General features: G+C 37.5%; 1 protein-coding gene across 1 annotated transcript in view; it reads left to right on the top strand.

Moving 5' to 3' along the window:
* Positions 1-15,941, top strand: part of Brca2 (BRCA2 DNA repair associated) — a 69,861-nt gene extending 53,920 nt beyond the window's left edge. Inside the window, exons 25-27 of the mRNA XM_027928868.2 lie at positions 11,581-11,825; positions 13,341-13,487; positions 14,397-15,941. Coding sequence (XP_027784669.2) covers positions 11,581-11,825; positions 13,341-13,487; positions 14,397-15,044 — 1,040 coding nt within the window. The 3' untranslated portion in view covers positions 15,045-15,941. The remainder of the gene's footprint in view (positions 1-11,580; positions 11,826-13,340; positions 13,488-14,396) is intronic.
* Positions 15,942-17,605: the final 1,664 nt, after the last annotated feature.

Genomic DNA, 17,605 nt, shown 5'->3' with positions numbered 1-17,605 from the left:
TTTTATTTATTTATTTTTATGTGGTGCTGAGGATCGAACCCAGTGCCTCGCATGTGCTAGGTGAGCGCTCTACAGCTGAGCCACAAGCCCAGCCCTGTGTGCCCATTTTTAATGTGTTTTGTTTTGTCATTGTGTTTTACAGCCTTGTGGGCTTTTCATTGGCTATTATCAATATGTTACATTGTTGCCATGCCGTTGAAGTTCATGTCAATCATGCCATGACTTTCTTTACACATCTTGTTATATGGGATAGAGTGTAAGGAGCCTGAGGGTGCAAACAGGGAAGCAAGTTGGAGATTATTGGGATAATGTGATGTTCCTGAGGTTGTGGCTCATCTAGGTAGAGCACTCGCCTAGCACATGCAAGGCACTGGGTTCGATCCTCAGCACCACATAAAAATAAATAAATAAAATAAAGATATTGTGTTCACCTACAACTACAAAAATATTTTTTTAAAAAGAGAGAGATGATGATGGACCAGACAAAAGTTCTAGACATGGCAAGAAGCAGTTAGATCCTGGCAGTATTTTGAAGGTAGAGGGACAGTGTGGGAAGATCTGAGCATCTAGAAAAGTAGAATTGCCATTCACTGAGAGGGAAGGACTGCAAGAAAACACATTTGTGGAGAAATTTAGGAGCTCAGTTTTGGAAGTTAAGTATTAAATTATTAGGCATCTCAGTAAAGGTGTCTGTTTGACAGTTTATAGATTTATAGGAGTCTTAAGGGAAATAGTCTGGGATAAAGATGCATACGAGTGACATTTAAATCCATGAGAATGAGGCCACTGGGGTGTGAGGGTAGATAGAAAAAAGAGATCCAAAGCCTGATTCAAGCACTTTGGTGCTTAGAAGTGGAGGAGATAAAGGAACCAGTAAAGGAAATAGAAGAAGCAGCCAGAGGGGTGGTAGGAACACAGAGGAGACCGTGGGATCCTAAGAGCCAAGAGACAAAAAGGAATTGTCTGGTATGAGAGGAATCAAGTCTGTCAGATGCTGTTTGGCAGCACTGACAGTGAGGGGAGGACTAAGAGTTGGCCACTGGCTTTAGCACCACATTGGAGCCGTGGTGGAGCAGTAGGAGTGAATGGCTGGCTGAAGGGGAACAGAGGGAAGAGAGGAATATCGACAGTGTAAGCATAGCAAGGGCACTTTGTTTTAATGGAAGAAATATGAGCAGGAGCTAGAATAGGACTAGGGATCAAGAGAATGTTTTTTCAGATGAAAGTGTTAACACCATACTGATAAAGTCCAGTAAAGGAGGTAAAAATTGATGATAGAAGAAAAACAAGACACTTGTAGAGCACTGTTTCGTCACCATGTGCAGAAGCTGTGCAGTGGCTATGTGGTAAGATTAGCCTTAGCCAGGAGCACAGATGGGCAGAAAGGGTAAGGCGTGTAGGTACAGGTGCGTATGGAAAAGTTGGTACAGAAGAGGACACTGGTGGCAGACCTGTTCTGACAGCTTCTGTTTCCTCACTAAAATGGGGAGCTGAGTCGCCAGCTGAGAGTCAGAATGGAGGAAGAGGTGGTAGAAGTTTGAAAAGAGAAAAGGCATGAAGTCATCATTTAAGAAAGTGGGAGAGTGACTAGATTAGACACGGCCACCGTGACTGCCATGCCCACTGGAGATTAATGTTCATGAATGCATTTTTTTTCCAGCCGTGTCCAACTGTAATGGTGTGGACATGAAGTAGTTGGAAAATGGGATTTAAGCAGTCATGGTTCAGCTTGGTGAACAAGAGAAGAAAGAAAGAATTTGTGGGTATCTGTAAGGGAAGGATTTTAATAATTGACCTTAGGCATTCAGCGTGACACAGAGAAAAAAAGAGACGTAGGGAAATGCAGAACAGTGAATGGGGTAAGAAAGCTGGATTATAAATCCCAGAGGGCTGGAGGATTGTTTGAATTAGGCTCCAGAAGGGTGGAGCTGGAGAGGTCAAAGGAGGTGGTTAAAGAAGAAGACACTTCAGATTCTGGAGGAGATGAGAGTCCTGGAAATACCGAAGTCTGAGGTATGTCCAGTGGATGAGTTAGTGATGGAAAACAGGGGACACGATCATTCAAGAAGAAACCAGGGAACTAGGAATCCAGGATTTGGGAAGTATTACCTTGTAGGTACTGAAATCACCATGAAACATGGCTGAAGTAGTGACAGATGACAGTGAGTGATGAGTTAAAATCCTTAAGAAATGAAAGGGAGTGAGTGACCCAGAGGTCTGCAGATGCCTACAGAAAGTGGAGGTAGTGAATGATAGAGGCTGGTAACGTGAGATTCAAAGCTAAGTGTTTTCAGGACAAGGGAATAGCAGTGAAGAGCTAGGAAGACATCTGCTCCACCCTATCCCAGAGGTCTACAGGGACAGCTGGGCCCTTAGACAAGAATCAGGTTTCAGTCACAGCAAGGTGGCAAAGAGCGTTATTGAAAAGGCTGGGGGTGATGGAGGCGCAGTGACAGAATTCCAGGAGGCAGGGAGAGGTAGACAAGGGTGTTGCAAAAGGCCAAGTGCAAAGCCTGGAAACCAAGACCAGGGAACAGTGGGTGACCTAGGAGGCTGGGCTTGTGGAGACTTGTTGGGATTAGTTCTGATGGTCCCAAAGCAGATGGGTGGTGGCAAGGCAAGGTGGGAGAGGAAAAGGAGGGTGCCGCCAGAACCCTGTGTAGTCTTTGGCTCTTTTTCTTTTTATCCAAGACCAGATAGGTTTTCCATCTTAGTTTACAGTGGGAGGCCTGGACATTCGAGTTTCTGTGCACTGCACAGTCAGTATCCATGGAGGATGTCATCTGAGCTCCTAGGTCATTTTCCCAAGTTCAGTGAATAACTCTGTATACTAATTCAGATATTAGAGCATTCCTTTTTGGTAGTTTTTGGTGAATATTACTTTCTTGTTTTGGTAATCTAATTTGATGTTTAGCATGCCTCCTTAAGCCGGGAGTCACTCAAGTCTAATCATGATGCTTCTCTGCTTAAAATCTTCAGCAGCTCTCTGCCCCTTAGAAAATGAAACCCGGACAGTTCTGTATGCCAAAAAGCCCTTCAGCTTCCTGCCTTCAACCACCACCCCACGCACCTCCGCTAAACTGTACAGTTTCATGTTCCTAACATACAATAGCATTTCATGCTCCCTACCTTTAAAAATGTTCTTCACTTAGCTTAAAATGTCCTTTCATTCTCCCCCTCATGACGAATTCTTCCCACTCAGTACTCAGCTCAGATGTTACCTTCCTGGCTGGTGCTCATGAGCAGGTTAGAGTCCTTCAGTTTCTGTCACATGTTGCATGTTTGACTGTTTTGGCTCTGTCTACAGGGTTCATAGTCCTGTCTCTACATTTTTTAATTACCCCTCTCTAAACCTAATTATACCATGATCTTTTTAAAGACAGCACCTTGTTTTAATTCCTTTCCATCCCTACTTCTAACATCATAGAGTGAGAGAAGGTGTTGAAAACCTCTGTGCGCAGCATTTCTTGCAACCCTCATAGGGATCCCACTTTATAGATGAGGAAACTGGAGCTTGGAGAGGTAAAATAGCCTGTCCAGGACACAGTGCTAGAAAGGAATTTGAACCCATACTCTCAGGATCTAAAAGCTCATAAGTTCTTTCTGGCACTTCATGCTGCCAAATTAAAACCAAACCCAACATTTGGGAGTTGATTTTAAAACAGGAACTTTGTATTTGCTCTAATGTTTTGTTACTGTATTATAGAATCATTGTGATAAATGAATTAATTGAGATCATCTCTTAAATTGGATTCCTTGAGAATAAGACTTGGATTTTATGCAGAAGATTTACTTGAAAGTGCCCTTGGGAACAGAAGCAGCAGTGGGGCAGAGGGATAAGATTGATTCAGCCTTTCCTTCCTTGGGGACTTGCGGAGCTGGGACTGCCTTTCAGAGGCATGGCGAGGTGAGGGGACAGTCCTTGGATGCTGGCTTCTTTCAGGGAGCCTGGTTACCTTAGGCAAGACAGCACCCTTCAATCCAGGGGAGGTTTGTGCCTTGGTTCTGAAGGAGGATCTACTCCTGCACCTGGGTGTATACTCCAGTGTAGTCTGATGATGATTTTAGAAACATTTTAATGAAATGTTGAAAAAGAAATTAAAAATGTACAAAGAATTCTATGCAGGTTCAGAATAGCCCAGACTACAAAACTGCAGAATATTTTTCTTCTTATTTTTTTATTTTCATGAAGATTTATTTAGTGCCAGCATTCTTAAAGTGTTAGGTTAAATTCTTCTATTCATTACCATTTGTACAAGATGTATTATAATTGGGGAAATTCCATTTCTTTTTCTGTAATTTGATCCAGATATGGAACCTCTCCTTATGAAAAAAATGAAATGAAGAAATTCCCTTAAGTGTTTGTTTTTGTTTATGTATTCTAATGTTTTCCAATAGGTGTATATTGCTTTTATAGTTGGAAGGAACACATGGTATGTTAAAGAAGGACATTTAGGAGAAAGACAGTAATAAAATCATTTTGAATATAATTAGAGACAGATTACAAAATTAGAAAATTGAATGTGGTTGAGAAATTCATAGTATTTCTAAAAGAAGCATTTAATATTTAATTTAAAATTGTCTACTAAATAAATCTACTTGTAACTTGGAAAACAAGATAAACAAATCATTATCCAAAAGAGCTGAATGACAGTTCTTTCCATTCTTTATCATTTCTTAGGGATATATAATCTTCAGAGTAACAGATACAAGAAATTGAATACTTAATGCCAGTCCAAACCTAATTTTCCCTGGCCTCAGTCCTGTTAGGGTTTATCCAGAGGCATCTACCCATTTTTGGTATCACAATTTTCTGATTTTTTATTTTGAACTAATTTCAGATCCTTAAAAAAGTTGTAAAAAAAAAAAAAAGTAGAGTTTCCAAATATTCCTCACCCAGCTTTTCCTAATATTATCTTGCATGACCATAGTACAATTATTAGAATTAGGAAGTTAACATTGGCTTAATGTTATTACATAAATTATAGGTTTGTTTAAATATTTGAGTTTTAAGTTTCTTATATTATTTTCCTTTTTCTGTTTCAGGATCCTAAACAGGATCCCATATTGCATTTATTCTTCTATAGTCTCCTCCCGTCTTTTAATGATCCCTTAGTTGGCTTTTGTTTGTCCAACAAACACTTGTGAATGGATTGATCATTATTTTTTAGCATTTCCCCTCAGGTGGGTTTGTCTGGTATTTTCTCATGACTGGAATGAAGTTGTGCATTTTGTGCACAACTGCCACCAAAATGATGGTATGTCCTTCACACACCAGATGTTGATGTTTTTTAGTGGTGTACTGGTAACCATAACCACTTGGTTAACATGATATCTGCTAGGGTCCCCCTCCTTCAGTGGAATAACTGCCTTTCCCTTTGTAGTTAGTAAATGGATTAGCGGAGAGTCTTTGAGACAGTGCAAATCCTATTTCACCTCAGATTTTCCCCATTTATTTTAGCAACCATCATTTACTTGGCTTGCAGTAGTTATTAATGTAATGCTTGCCTAATGATAATTTTCCTTTTCTTTTCATACTGTCTTTGTGAATTGGAATTCATTAAAATTCTATTAGAAAAAAAACTGCCCCTTTTCCTCCCATTTGTTTACTTACTCAATTATTTATATCAGTATGGATTTAGGAATATTAATTCTATTCTGATTAAAATTTACTACCTTTACTCTCATTGCTTCAGCTTTGGCCACATGGAGCCTTTCAAGTTGGCACTTGTGTTTTATTAAAACACTTCTGAGCATTTCACTTTTTGAGCATTTCCTTAATTTTGGTGACACAAGATAGCTCAGGTTCATCTTGTATGTTCCCTGCCCCAATCCTGGAAGCAACCACTTCTCCAAGGAATTTGGCTCTTTTTATTAGAAAGTTGTGTTTAAAACAAGGGTCCCTCATTGGTCCTGAGTCAGAGCTTACTCGAAGAAATGCTGCTTCCTCCTCATCACTGCTGCCCCGGTCCTGGTCGCCTTTCCTTTGGATTTCTGGTTTAGCCTTCCTGTATTTCTTTTGCTTAAATGAACAGATACACATTTTTTCCGTCGTCTTCTAACTATTAAGAATAATCTAATCTAATCTCTCTTTTGTGCTCTTCTTTCTTAACACTGCTTCCTCTACCAGTTGGTAGTTTTTCCTCCTCCTTTTTCTCAGCAATCTAGTACACCACTGTGTGGATGTGTAGTGCCCGCTACTGTCCTGTGGATGAGCTAATGCAGGTCACTTCCAGTAGTTACAAACAGTGCTTCACAGGTGTTTTCATGAACCTTGTTTATGTGCGCTTTACCGTTATTAGTTAGATCTGGCTTCAAAGTGGAATACTAGAAGTGGAATTGCTGGGTAGAAAGACAAGTGCATGCATGTGCAGCTTTGCTAGACATTGCCATATTTTTCTCCAAAAGGACGGCACACCTCTATATTCTTGTCAGCCACGTAGGAGTACACTTGCCATGGCCACAGTTACAGAATGTGTTGGCATTGAAATTTTAGCACATTAAGCAACAGGTCATTTTGAAAATTCTGGGTTTTCACTTAAATCCAGTGTTTTATTTCCCCACATTTTTTATTGGTGGATTATAGTTGTCCATAGTGATGGGATTTATTGTTATGTGTTTATACATACTTCCATATAGCAATATCACTTGGCCAATGTCACTCCCGAGCACTTCTCCCTCCCGCCCTTGGACCCTTTCCTCTGCTGACCTCCCTTTGGCTTTTGTGTAATCCCCACCCCTTCCACCTTTCTTTTCCTTTGTCTCTCTAGTTTCCACATACAAGAGAAAACATGTGACCTTTTACCTTCTGAGTTTGACTTATTTTGCCTAACATGATGGTCTCTAGTTTTATCCATTTTCTTACAAATGACATAATTTCTTTTTTTTAATGGCTGAATAAAACTCCCTTGTGAATATATATTACATTTTTTTGTCCATCCTCTACTGCTGGACACCTCGGCTGGTTCCATAGTTTGGCTATTGTGAATTGCTCTAGGCATAGTATGATGACTTTAGTTCTTTAGGATAAGTACTGAGAACTGGTATTGCTGAGTCATAGGATGGTTCCATCCCTAGTCTTTTTTTTTTTTTTTTTTTTAATATTTCTTTAGTTGTAGTTGGGCACAATACCTTTATTTTTATGTGGTGCTGAGGATCGAACCCAGGGCCTCACACATGCTAGGCAAGCGCTCTACCGCTGAGCCACAACCCCTGCCCCATCCCTGGTCTTTTAAGGAGCTTCCATACTGATTTCCATAGTGGTTGGACTAATTTACAATCCCACCAACAGTTTAAATGTTCCGTTTTCTCTACATCCTCCCCAGCATTTATTATTATTTGTATTCTTGCTGACTGAAATTCTGACTTCTGACTGGTGTGAGATGGAATCTCAGTGTAGTTTTGATTTGCATTTTCCTAATTGTTAATGATGTTGGAACATTTTTTTTATATATTCACTGGCCATTTGTATTTCTCCTTTTGAGAAGTGTCTCTTTAATTCGTTTGCCCATTTCTTATTGGATCATTTGATTTTTTTTTTGGTGTGAGTTTTTTTGAGTTCTTTATATATATTATATTTTAATTCTGTGTCAGAAGAGTAGTTAGTGAAGAATTTCTCCCATCCTGTAGGTTCTCTCTTCATATTCCAGCAATGGCTAGGCACTAAACAGGAAACTTTGCTGTGCAGAAGCTTTTAATTTGATGTCATCCCATTTATTAACTCTTGGCATTATTTCCAGAGCTCTAGGGGTCCTAATGAGAAAGTTGTGGCCTGTGCCTATATGTTGTAGTGTTGACCCTACATTTTCTTTTAGGAGTTGCATAGTTTTGATCTAATTTCTAGGTCTTTGATCCATTTTGAGTTGATTTTTTTGTGCAGGGTGAAAGAGAAGGCTCAAGTTTCATTCTTCTACTATGGATAACCAGTTTTTCCAGTACCATTTGTTAAGATTGTCTTTTGGAGGAAACCCTTACAAACTCATTCTATGAAGTTAGTATCACTGTGAAACCAAAACTAGACGGACACTTCAAAGAAAGAAAACTTTTGACCAATATCCCTGGTGAACACAGGTGCAAAAATTCTTTATAAAAAATACCAGCAAATAGCGTACGAAAGCATATTAAAAAGATACTGCAGCTGGGCATAGTGGTACATGCCTGTAATCCCAGCAGCTTAAAGACCGAGGCAGAAGGATCCCAAGTTCAAAGCCAGCCTCAGCAATGGCTAGGCATTAAGCTAGTCAGTGAGACCCTGTCTCTAAATAAAATACAAAATAGGGCTGGACATATGACTCAGTGGTCAAGTGCCCCTGAGTTCAATCCCCAGTACCAAAAAAATTTTAAAAAAGATAGTGCACCATGATCAAGTGGGGTTCATCCCACATATGCAAGAATGGTTCAACATACAGAAATCAATAAGTATAATTCACAACATCATTAAACTCAAAGACAAGAATCACACAATTATCTCAATAGATGAAGAAAACACTTGTGATGAAATACAGTGTCCACTCATATTCAAAACACAAGAAAAACTAGAGATAGTAGGAACATACATCAATATTATAAAAACTCTATATGTTAAACCCAAAGCCAACATCATTCTAAATGAAGAAAAAGTGAAAGTATTTCCTCTAAAAACTGGAACAAGACAGGGATACCCTCTTTTACCACTTCTTTTTGACACACTCCAACTCTGGCCAGAGCAATTAGGCAAAAGAAAGAAATTAAGGGGATACCAATAGGAAAAGAAGAGGTCAAACCATCCCTATTTGACAATGACATAATCCTATATTTAGAAGGCCCCAAAAACTACACCAGAAAACTTCTAGAACTCATAAACAAATTCATCAAAGTAGCAGGATATAAAGTTAACAACATAAATCAATTGTGTTCCTATACTCCAATGATGAATCAGCTGAAAAGAGAAATTAGGAGGACTACCCCATTCACAATCACCTCAAAAAAAAAAAAGAAAGAAAAAGAAAAAAAAAAAACTTGGGAATTAATCTAAAGAAAAGAGTTACAATGAAAACTACACAACACCAAAGAAAGAAATTAAAGAAGGCCTTAGAAGGTGGAAAGATTTCTCATGTTCTTGCATAGACAGAATGAATATTGTCAAAATGGCCATGCTACCAAAAGTGCTATGCAAATTTAATACAATTCCTATTAAAATTCCAAAGACATTCTTTATAGAAGTAGAAAAGGCAGTTACAAAATTTATTTGGAGAAATAAGAGGCCCAGAATAGCCAAAACAATCCTTAGAAAAGTGAAGCAAGAGGCATCACAATACAAGACCTTAAATTACACTGCAGAGCTATAGTAACAAAAACGGCATGGTTTTGGCACAAAAACAGACATGAAGACCAGTGGAATAGAACAGAAGAGACAGACAAATTCACACAAATACAATCTCACACTAGACAGAAATGCCATAAACATATATTGGAGAAAAGATAGCCTCTTCAACGAATGGTGCTGGGAAAACTGGAAATCCATATGTAGCAGGATGGAATTTAACACCTCTCTCTCACCCTGCATAAAACTCAACTCACAGTGGATCAAAGACCTAGGCATTAACGGCTGGTAGAGCACTTGCCTCACATGTGTGAGGCACTGGGTTCGATCCTTAGCACCACATAAAAATAAAGATATTGTGTCCATCTACAACTAAAAGAATTTAAAAAAAAAACACAAAACTAGTCATTAGGTCAGAAACCCTGAACCTACTAGAAGAAAATGTTAAACCCAACACTCCATCATGTCAGCTTAGGAACCAAATTCCTTAATAAGACTCCTAAAGCATAAGAAGTAAAATCAAGAATCAATAAATGGGATGATATCAAACTTAAAAAAAAAAAAAAAACCTTCTTCACAGCAAAAGAAACAATCATGAACATGAAGAGAGAGCCCACAGAATCAGAGAAAAATCATTGCCACCTATACTTAAAATAAAGCATTAACTCTAGGATATATAAAGAACTCAGAAAAACTTAACACCCAAAAAACAACCCAATCAATAAATGGGCAAAGGACTGAACAGAAGCTTCACAGAAGAAATATGAATGGGTCAATAAATATATAAAAAAAAATGTTCAACATCTCTAGCAATTAGAAAAATGCAAATTAGAACTACACTGAGATTTCATCTCCAGTCAAAATGGCAATTTATCAAGAACACAACAAATGTTGGTGAGGATGTGGGAGAAAAGCATAGACTCATACATTTCTGGTGGGAATGCAGATTGGTGCAACCACTCTGGAGAGCAGTATGGAGATTCCTCAGAACACTAGGTATGGAACCACCATTTGACTTGGCTATACCACTCCTAGGTATATATTCAAGGCAGCTAAAATCAGCATAGTACAGTGAAGTGGCCACATCAATGTTTATAGAAGCTCAATTCATAGTAGCCAAGCAACTAAGTGCTCTTCAACAAATGAATGGATAAAGAAAATGTGGTATATATACACAGTGGAATATTACTCAGCCATAAAAAAGAATGGCTATGACATTTGCTGGTAAATGGATGGACTGGAGACTAGCATGCTAAGTGAAATAAGCCAATCCCAAAAAACCAAAGGCAGAATGTTCTGTCTGATATGCAGATGCTTAACATACAATGGGAAGCAGTGAATAGAAGTTCAGTGGATTAGACAAAGGGGAATGAAGGGAAGAGGGGAAGATAGGAATAGGAAAGACAATGGAATTAACTTTCCCATGTACATATATGAATACACCACAGTGAATCTCCGCACCATGTGCATCCACAGGACCAGTAAACTTCATGTTTGTATAAATATGTCATAATACACTGTTATATGTAACTAAAAAGAACAGATAAAAAATTTTAAAAAGCATGAAGGGCAGTGTTGGGGCAGGGGCTCTTTTCTCCAGAGTATTTTTCACACCTTTGTCAAGGATTGGATGACTATAGATGTGGAGGTTTGTCTGTGTCTTCTTTTCTGTACTACTGGTTTGTGTGTGTGTGTGTTTTATGTGCCAGTACCATGCAGATTTTGTTACTATAGCTCTGTAGTATAATTTGAAGTCAAGTGCCTCCAGCATTGCTTTTTTTGGCTTAAAATTGCTTTAGCTATTTCTGGGTCTTTTATCCTTCCAAATGAATTTTAGAATTGTTTTTACTAGTTCTGTGAAGAATGTTATTTTATATTTTGGGAACCGCATTGAATCTGTAATTGCTTTTGGTAATATGGCCATATTAACAATATTAAGTCTGCTTATCCATGAACATGGGAGATCTTTCCATATTCTGAGGTCTTCTCTAATTTTTTTCTGCAGTGTTCTATGGTTTTCATTGTAGAGGACTTTCACCTCTTTGGTTAGATTTATTCTTACGTATTTAAAAAATTTTTTTTAGGCTACTGTGAATGGAATTGTTTTTCTGATTTCTTTCTCAGCAGATTCACTGTTGATATATAGGAAAGCTACTGGGTTTTGTATGTAGTAAAAACAGTTATTTTGTTTTTATTATTAGCATATATTAAAATAAATAGGCATATTAGCAGTCCCTTACATTTTTTAATTTATCTGATGATTTTTTTTTTCATTCAAGGTCTTGCTCCTTTGGTCTATTTGACAGATGAATGTCATGATTTATTGGCAATAAAGTTTTGGATCGATCTTAATGAAGACATTATTAAACCTCATGTGCTAATTGCTGCAAGCAACCTGCAGTGGCGTCCAGAATCCAAGTCAGGAATCCCTACTTTATTTGCTGGAGATTTCTCCGTGTTCTCTGGCAGTCCAAGAGAGGGCCACTTTCAACAGAGGTTAAACAAAATGAAAAATACTATTGAGGTAAAATTACTTTCATCTTTACCACAAATTTGGGTAATAGTCTCCTATTTTGATGGTCCAACATCAAGGAGAAATGACTTTTATGAAAATTAAGTAGTTGAGGGAGTATTTAAGATGAGGTTTCACTCCATATTAATTACCCACGAACCTGAGGAGACAAGGGACTGGGCAAATGACCAGCTACTGGGGAGAGAAGAGTGTCTTGAAGGGAATCGAGTTCAGAGATACAGACCAGTAGGCAGACTAGAAATTGGAATCGAGAATATGAGTTCCCTGTGGTTCACAGCAGTCGGCCTTGTGATTAGTTAATAATGTGACCACAAATTTACATTGATACTCGTATCTTGTATCTTAACAGTTTATACCTCTTTGATTTCAATGAATCCCAAATAGACTCTAGAATTACTTTCCCTAGATCATATATGCGTTTTATGTACTAATATTAGCTAGTGTTTATTGAGTGCTTACTCTGTGTCAGGCTTTGTTCTAAGCCTGAGTCATTTAATTCTCCCCAAAACCCTATGAAGTGGGGAAGTGTTTTTTGCATTTTATTGATGAAAAACAGAAGTTAAATGGCTTGTCCTTTATTATATGCCAAGTTGGAAGGACCATGATTCACACTTAGGCCATCTGAATGCAGAATTCAGAACTCTTACCTACTAGGCAGGTGCTGTCTCCCTGTAAAATTTTGCATTTTATAAATTGATAACTAGTGACAATTTATTTTTTAAAAGGTTAATTCTGTAGTTTAAATGTGCAAGGTGTGTTATTCAAAATTTGTGCAAATAGCATTTTAAAAGCATCAGAATAGCTAGCATGTAAAGGAATTTTGTGTTTGTATTTTGCTTAAAAAATCTCAATATGCATAGTGAAGAATAATATTCTGATTTATCTAGTTTCTGAATTGTGGGTAGGAGTTGTATTCATTATTTGATGCTCCTACGGGGTCCCTACTGCTTTTATCCCAGATTTTTAAAGCTTTAGGTTAGGTATAAAATTGCTGGGATTTAGCCAGTTGTGGCTCCTGAAATACCGGTTCCATGTAGTTTAACCTGAATGTTATTTCAGTTAATGCTTGGGACAGTTATGCAATGAGTGAGGCAGGTCTTTGGTTTTACCTCCCCAACAAGGACTCAGTGGGAGTGATGGTTTCCAGCTGTGAGGTAGCATATAGAATGGAAAGTGAGGCCTGAGGTTCCACTCCAAATCCAGTGTCATGATAATCTTCCTGGTGATTGGGAAGAGCTCTTTTTCCTTAACACACACACACTCCCTGTCCTTTTCCACTCTTCCTTCTATTTCTCACTCCTCAGCCCCTTCCTTCAACAGCTAGGTGCCCCTAAATCACTGGTGTTTGTTTTGAATTTTTGTATTGGCATGTTCGACAATTGCTATCAAATTTCGGTTGTCTCGTGGTTTGTTTCTGGTCTGAATTTATTATTTTTGGTCTTAAAGGAAATAACTTGCTGGAAACATTAATTCTGAGTTTATAACTCTTCCAATTTGTTTTCTCAGAATATTGACATATTTTGCAATGATGCAGAAAAGAAACTTATGCATCTACTTAATGCAAATGATCCCAAGTGCTCCACCCCTAATAAAGAGTACACATCAGAGCCACACACTACTCAAACAGTCCTTGGTACAGGAAATAAATTTCTGGTAAGTTCATGTAAATTTAAGAAATATTATATATGGAGGCAATGATATATTCTGGTGCATATGTAACATGGTAAAAATGTGATTAAAGTTAATTAGAAAGTGTGGTTAATTGGTAGGCAGCTGCTATTGGTATAGGCTACTTGAAAATTATATTGTTTATTGAAATAGCAATTTTATAAAATTCTTTGGGGGCATACTACAAACAAGTACTTTAATTTTTAGCATTCGAACTACATGTTAGATTAAAAAGCGCTTTAGGGCTGTTTCTTTTTTGCTAGAAGAGCTCTTCTTTGCCATTAAAGTTCTTTGTTTGTTTGTTTGTTTATTTATTTATTTTCCTTTTCTTTTCAGAATCAGGCATTGAACCCAGTGGCGCTCTACCACTGAGCCACAACCCTAGTCCTTTTTATTTTTTTGAGACAGGGTCTTATTAAGTTGCAGATTGAACCTGCCATCTTCCTGCTTCAGCCTGAGTAGCTAGGATTACAGACATGGCTTCCATAGAGGTGTTTCTAAGCTCAATTTAACTCACAAAATCACAGTAGATGTAAATCAACCTAAAGCCTTTACTATTGGTTAAATAGCTAACACATGCTAAGTGTGGCTACATTAACACATTTACTCTTTACAACAACCCTATGAGATAAAAGCTATTTTACACATGAGAAGACTGTGGCATTTTGAGAGGTTGTAGATAAACACAATATCTTTATTTATTTTTTTAATTTGTTTTATTTTTATGTGGTGCCAGGATCAAACCCAATGCCTCATGCATGCTAGGCAAGTGCTCCACCACTGAGCCATAACACCAGCCTGAGAATGTAGTATTTTTAAAGAAAGGTTAGTTTGATTTTGTTTTAAATACTGTTACGTAATTATGATAGGCTACTTTTTAATTTGTTTTATTAGATGTCTTCTCCTAATAGTGAGATAAATTATCAGAGTCCATTATCACTTTGTACGCCAAAAGGGAAGTCTGTGCCCACACCTGTGTCCACTCGCATGACCTCAAAGTCCTGTTCTAAAGGAGAGAAAGAGATTGATGACCAAAAAAACTGCAAAAAGAGAAGAGCCTTGGATTTCTTAAGCAGACTGCCTCTACCTCCGCCTGTTAGTCCCATTTGTACATTTGTTTCTCCTGCTGCACAGAAGGCATTTCAGCCACCACGAAGTTGTGGCAGCAAATACGAAACACCTATAAAGAAAAAAGAATTGAATTCTCCTCAAATGACTCCACTTAAAAAATTCAATGAAATTTCTCTTCTGGAAAGTGATTCAATACCTGATGAAGAACTTGCACTGATAAATACCCAAGCCATTCTGTCTGGTTCAGCAGGAAAAAGTCAACTATCTATCAGTGACTCCATGAGGACTGCCCCCTCGAGTTCAAGGGACTCTCTTAGACAGAAAAGACATATGACATCACTGGGCAGAGATCAAGAGAATTCCCAAAGCAGCACAGAAGAATGTGGGACCAGTATTCAGGACACAAGTGCAATAAGTAATATATGTCTAAGAGATTGCAAAGGCAACAAAAATGAAAAGATAATACATTAGTTATTGACTGACTTGGTCTTTCCAGTTTGTAAGACATGCACAGTTTCAAACTGCACATCAGTATTTGTATAAAAAGACATGAGAAGGTTTCAGATTTACCTAAGTATTTGTATGTCATAGAGACATTCGTTCCTTGATTCTATTCTGGTATGCTTTTATTTCAATTGTCTACCTTAACTGTATTTAGTAACTAATCCAAAAAATCTTGTTTAAATCTTTGATTGGATTGAATCACTACAGTGTTATAAAAGTAAATATGTTTTCTTTTAGACTGTGTCATTGTATAATTAAAACAAGGTTCTTAGAACAGTTATTTTGACTTGTAGTTAACTTTAGAAGTTTTTTCTTGTTTGTTTTAAAGAGGTGACCTCCTATGAAATAGTTTTCATACGCATAATGCATGTGTTGCTTTTGCTATAGTTCCATCCTATGCAAAAGTCAGGATGAATAGATATGTAGAGTTTTCTTCTGACCAATTCTTCATTCTTAAGTCAGCATGACTACAAAAAAAAAAAAAAATAGAACCCTCAAGAGTAAAGCCTTTGTGTGATTCCATTGTGACCTCTGAAATTAAATTACTTCAAGAGTTAACCTTTTTTAAAACAGTCATCCAGACTGCAGTCTCAGAGATAGTCTTCCTCTCAAGTTGTACTGCTTCTACCTGCTGTGTCTTCAGCACCATCCCAGGACCTGAAATGCTCTTCCCATGAAGCCCACCAAGGCAGAGGTTGGCAAGTTGAATTAAGATGATATTCTGTTGTTACTTTCTTAGGTTTAAAGAGGAAAGGGATACAGCAGTTCTAATTAAGAGTTAATAGTATGAAGAAGCTTGTAAGTCAGGTGTTTTTAACATATCCTAAATTTATATGTAATATTTGTTCAAATCTAAACACATTTCAAAACTAAGAATAAATTCTTCTAAAAACGAACTATTTCCTTCCTTAACTGTGATCCATTATTTTTCTCTCCTCCAAAAAGCATTCATATAATAGTCTGTTCTTCTATTCTTAAGTATTCTACTGGTCTTATTAATGTGATTTAAGTTTTGTCCATAACGCAATTTGGTCTTCACATCCTGATTGTTCTCCTAATGATCCACTCTATACTGGATAAAACTAGAGTTTCATGTGAACAGGAAGGAGTTTAAAATTAAGATTTCCTTTCTGAATCCTAGAAAACAAACATGCTATTACCTCCTCCATTCTCATTCATACTACTTGTTACTGAAATAATCTAATGCACACACTTCTTTTTTAAATTATAAATAACATCCAAGCTACATGAATAAAATATGAGGCTTGAGTATATTATCACCCCAAAAGTGACAAATTAATGATTACAAAGTCAACAGTGTATGCTGCATGATAAGGAATAAGTGGTAAAAACAGTTTGTGTTATTCAGCAATCACTTAGTGAGAGCCTACTGTGTGAACAGAGCACTTGCCAGCCCTATAAATAATGTAAACAGTAATACAAGTCAAAGTTGGGTGTTCAAAGATTATATAAATTAGAAGCCATGGGAGTTGAAAACTAGACCACTTCTAAATGGGATAAAGTTGGTGGCATTTAATCAGTTACCTTAATGCTTCTAAACCAAGTATTTCAGGAGTCTTCTAAGAAAAGAGATTGGCCAGGAACTCTTTTAGAACCCAATAATAACTCTGGATCTATAACCCAGAGCCACTTCTCCATGATGGCCACTCCCTCAATCCAGGTGAACCAGAAACCCTAATGAGAGAGCCAAATCAGGGACTTGAATCTGGCCCTTTCTACTGCTCCTGTGGTATCAAAGGATGGTAATTCTAGTTTGAGTTCTCTGACACTTCTCCCTAATCTGGGTGAGCCAAGTTATCCACATTGAGCAGGTTCTACAATAACCATACCAAGACACCCAGAATGACCTAGACCTGGAAATTAGTATTATCAATTGAGTTGTTACTATTACAGGATTGTATGCTATGTTGAAACACAGAATTTAACAAAACTATAATAGCAGGTTAGATTCATTCAAATTTACTATTTTGTTTGTCAGTCAAGCTTGTTATTCAAAGATAACCAATCTTTAAAATGTTAATGGAGGGGCTGGAGTTGTGGCTCAGCGGTGAGTGCTGGCCTAGCATGTGTGAGGCTGGGTTCAATCCTCAGCAACACATAAAAATAAATAAATAAATAAAGTATCATGTCCAACTGTAACTAAAACAAATATTTTAAAAATATATTACAGGGGCTGAGGTTGTGGCTCAGTGGCAGAGCGCTCGCCTAGCACAGGCGGGACCCGGGTTCCATCCTCAGCACCACATAAAAAAATAAAAGTATTGTGTTGTGTCTATCTACACCTAAAATAAATAAATAAATGTGTATTTTTAAAAAAAAAAAAATTACAGACGCATTACAGAGAAAAATTACAGACACATTGCTGGTAGTTGACAAGATGTTGAGTAGATTAACGGTAGTAGATAATGGGTATATTAAAGGAAAATTATCTAATGTGCACAGGTTTAGATAAGCAAGAAAATATAAGATTGCTTTTGTCTTTACATTTATGCCTAATATTAGAGAAG

This window comes from Marmota flaviventris, chromosome 4 (assembly GCF_047511675.1).
Source record: "Marmota flaviventris isolate mMarFla1 chromosome 4, mMarFla1.hap1, whole genome shotgun sequence".
NCBI classification, from domain to species: domain Eukaryota; kingdom Metazoa; phylum Chordata; class Mammalia; order Rodentia; family Sciuridae; genus Marmota; species Marmota flaviventris.
Note: the sequence above shows the minus strand (reverse complement) of the source record. Positions and strands in the feature narration are given on the sequence as shown.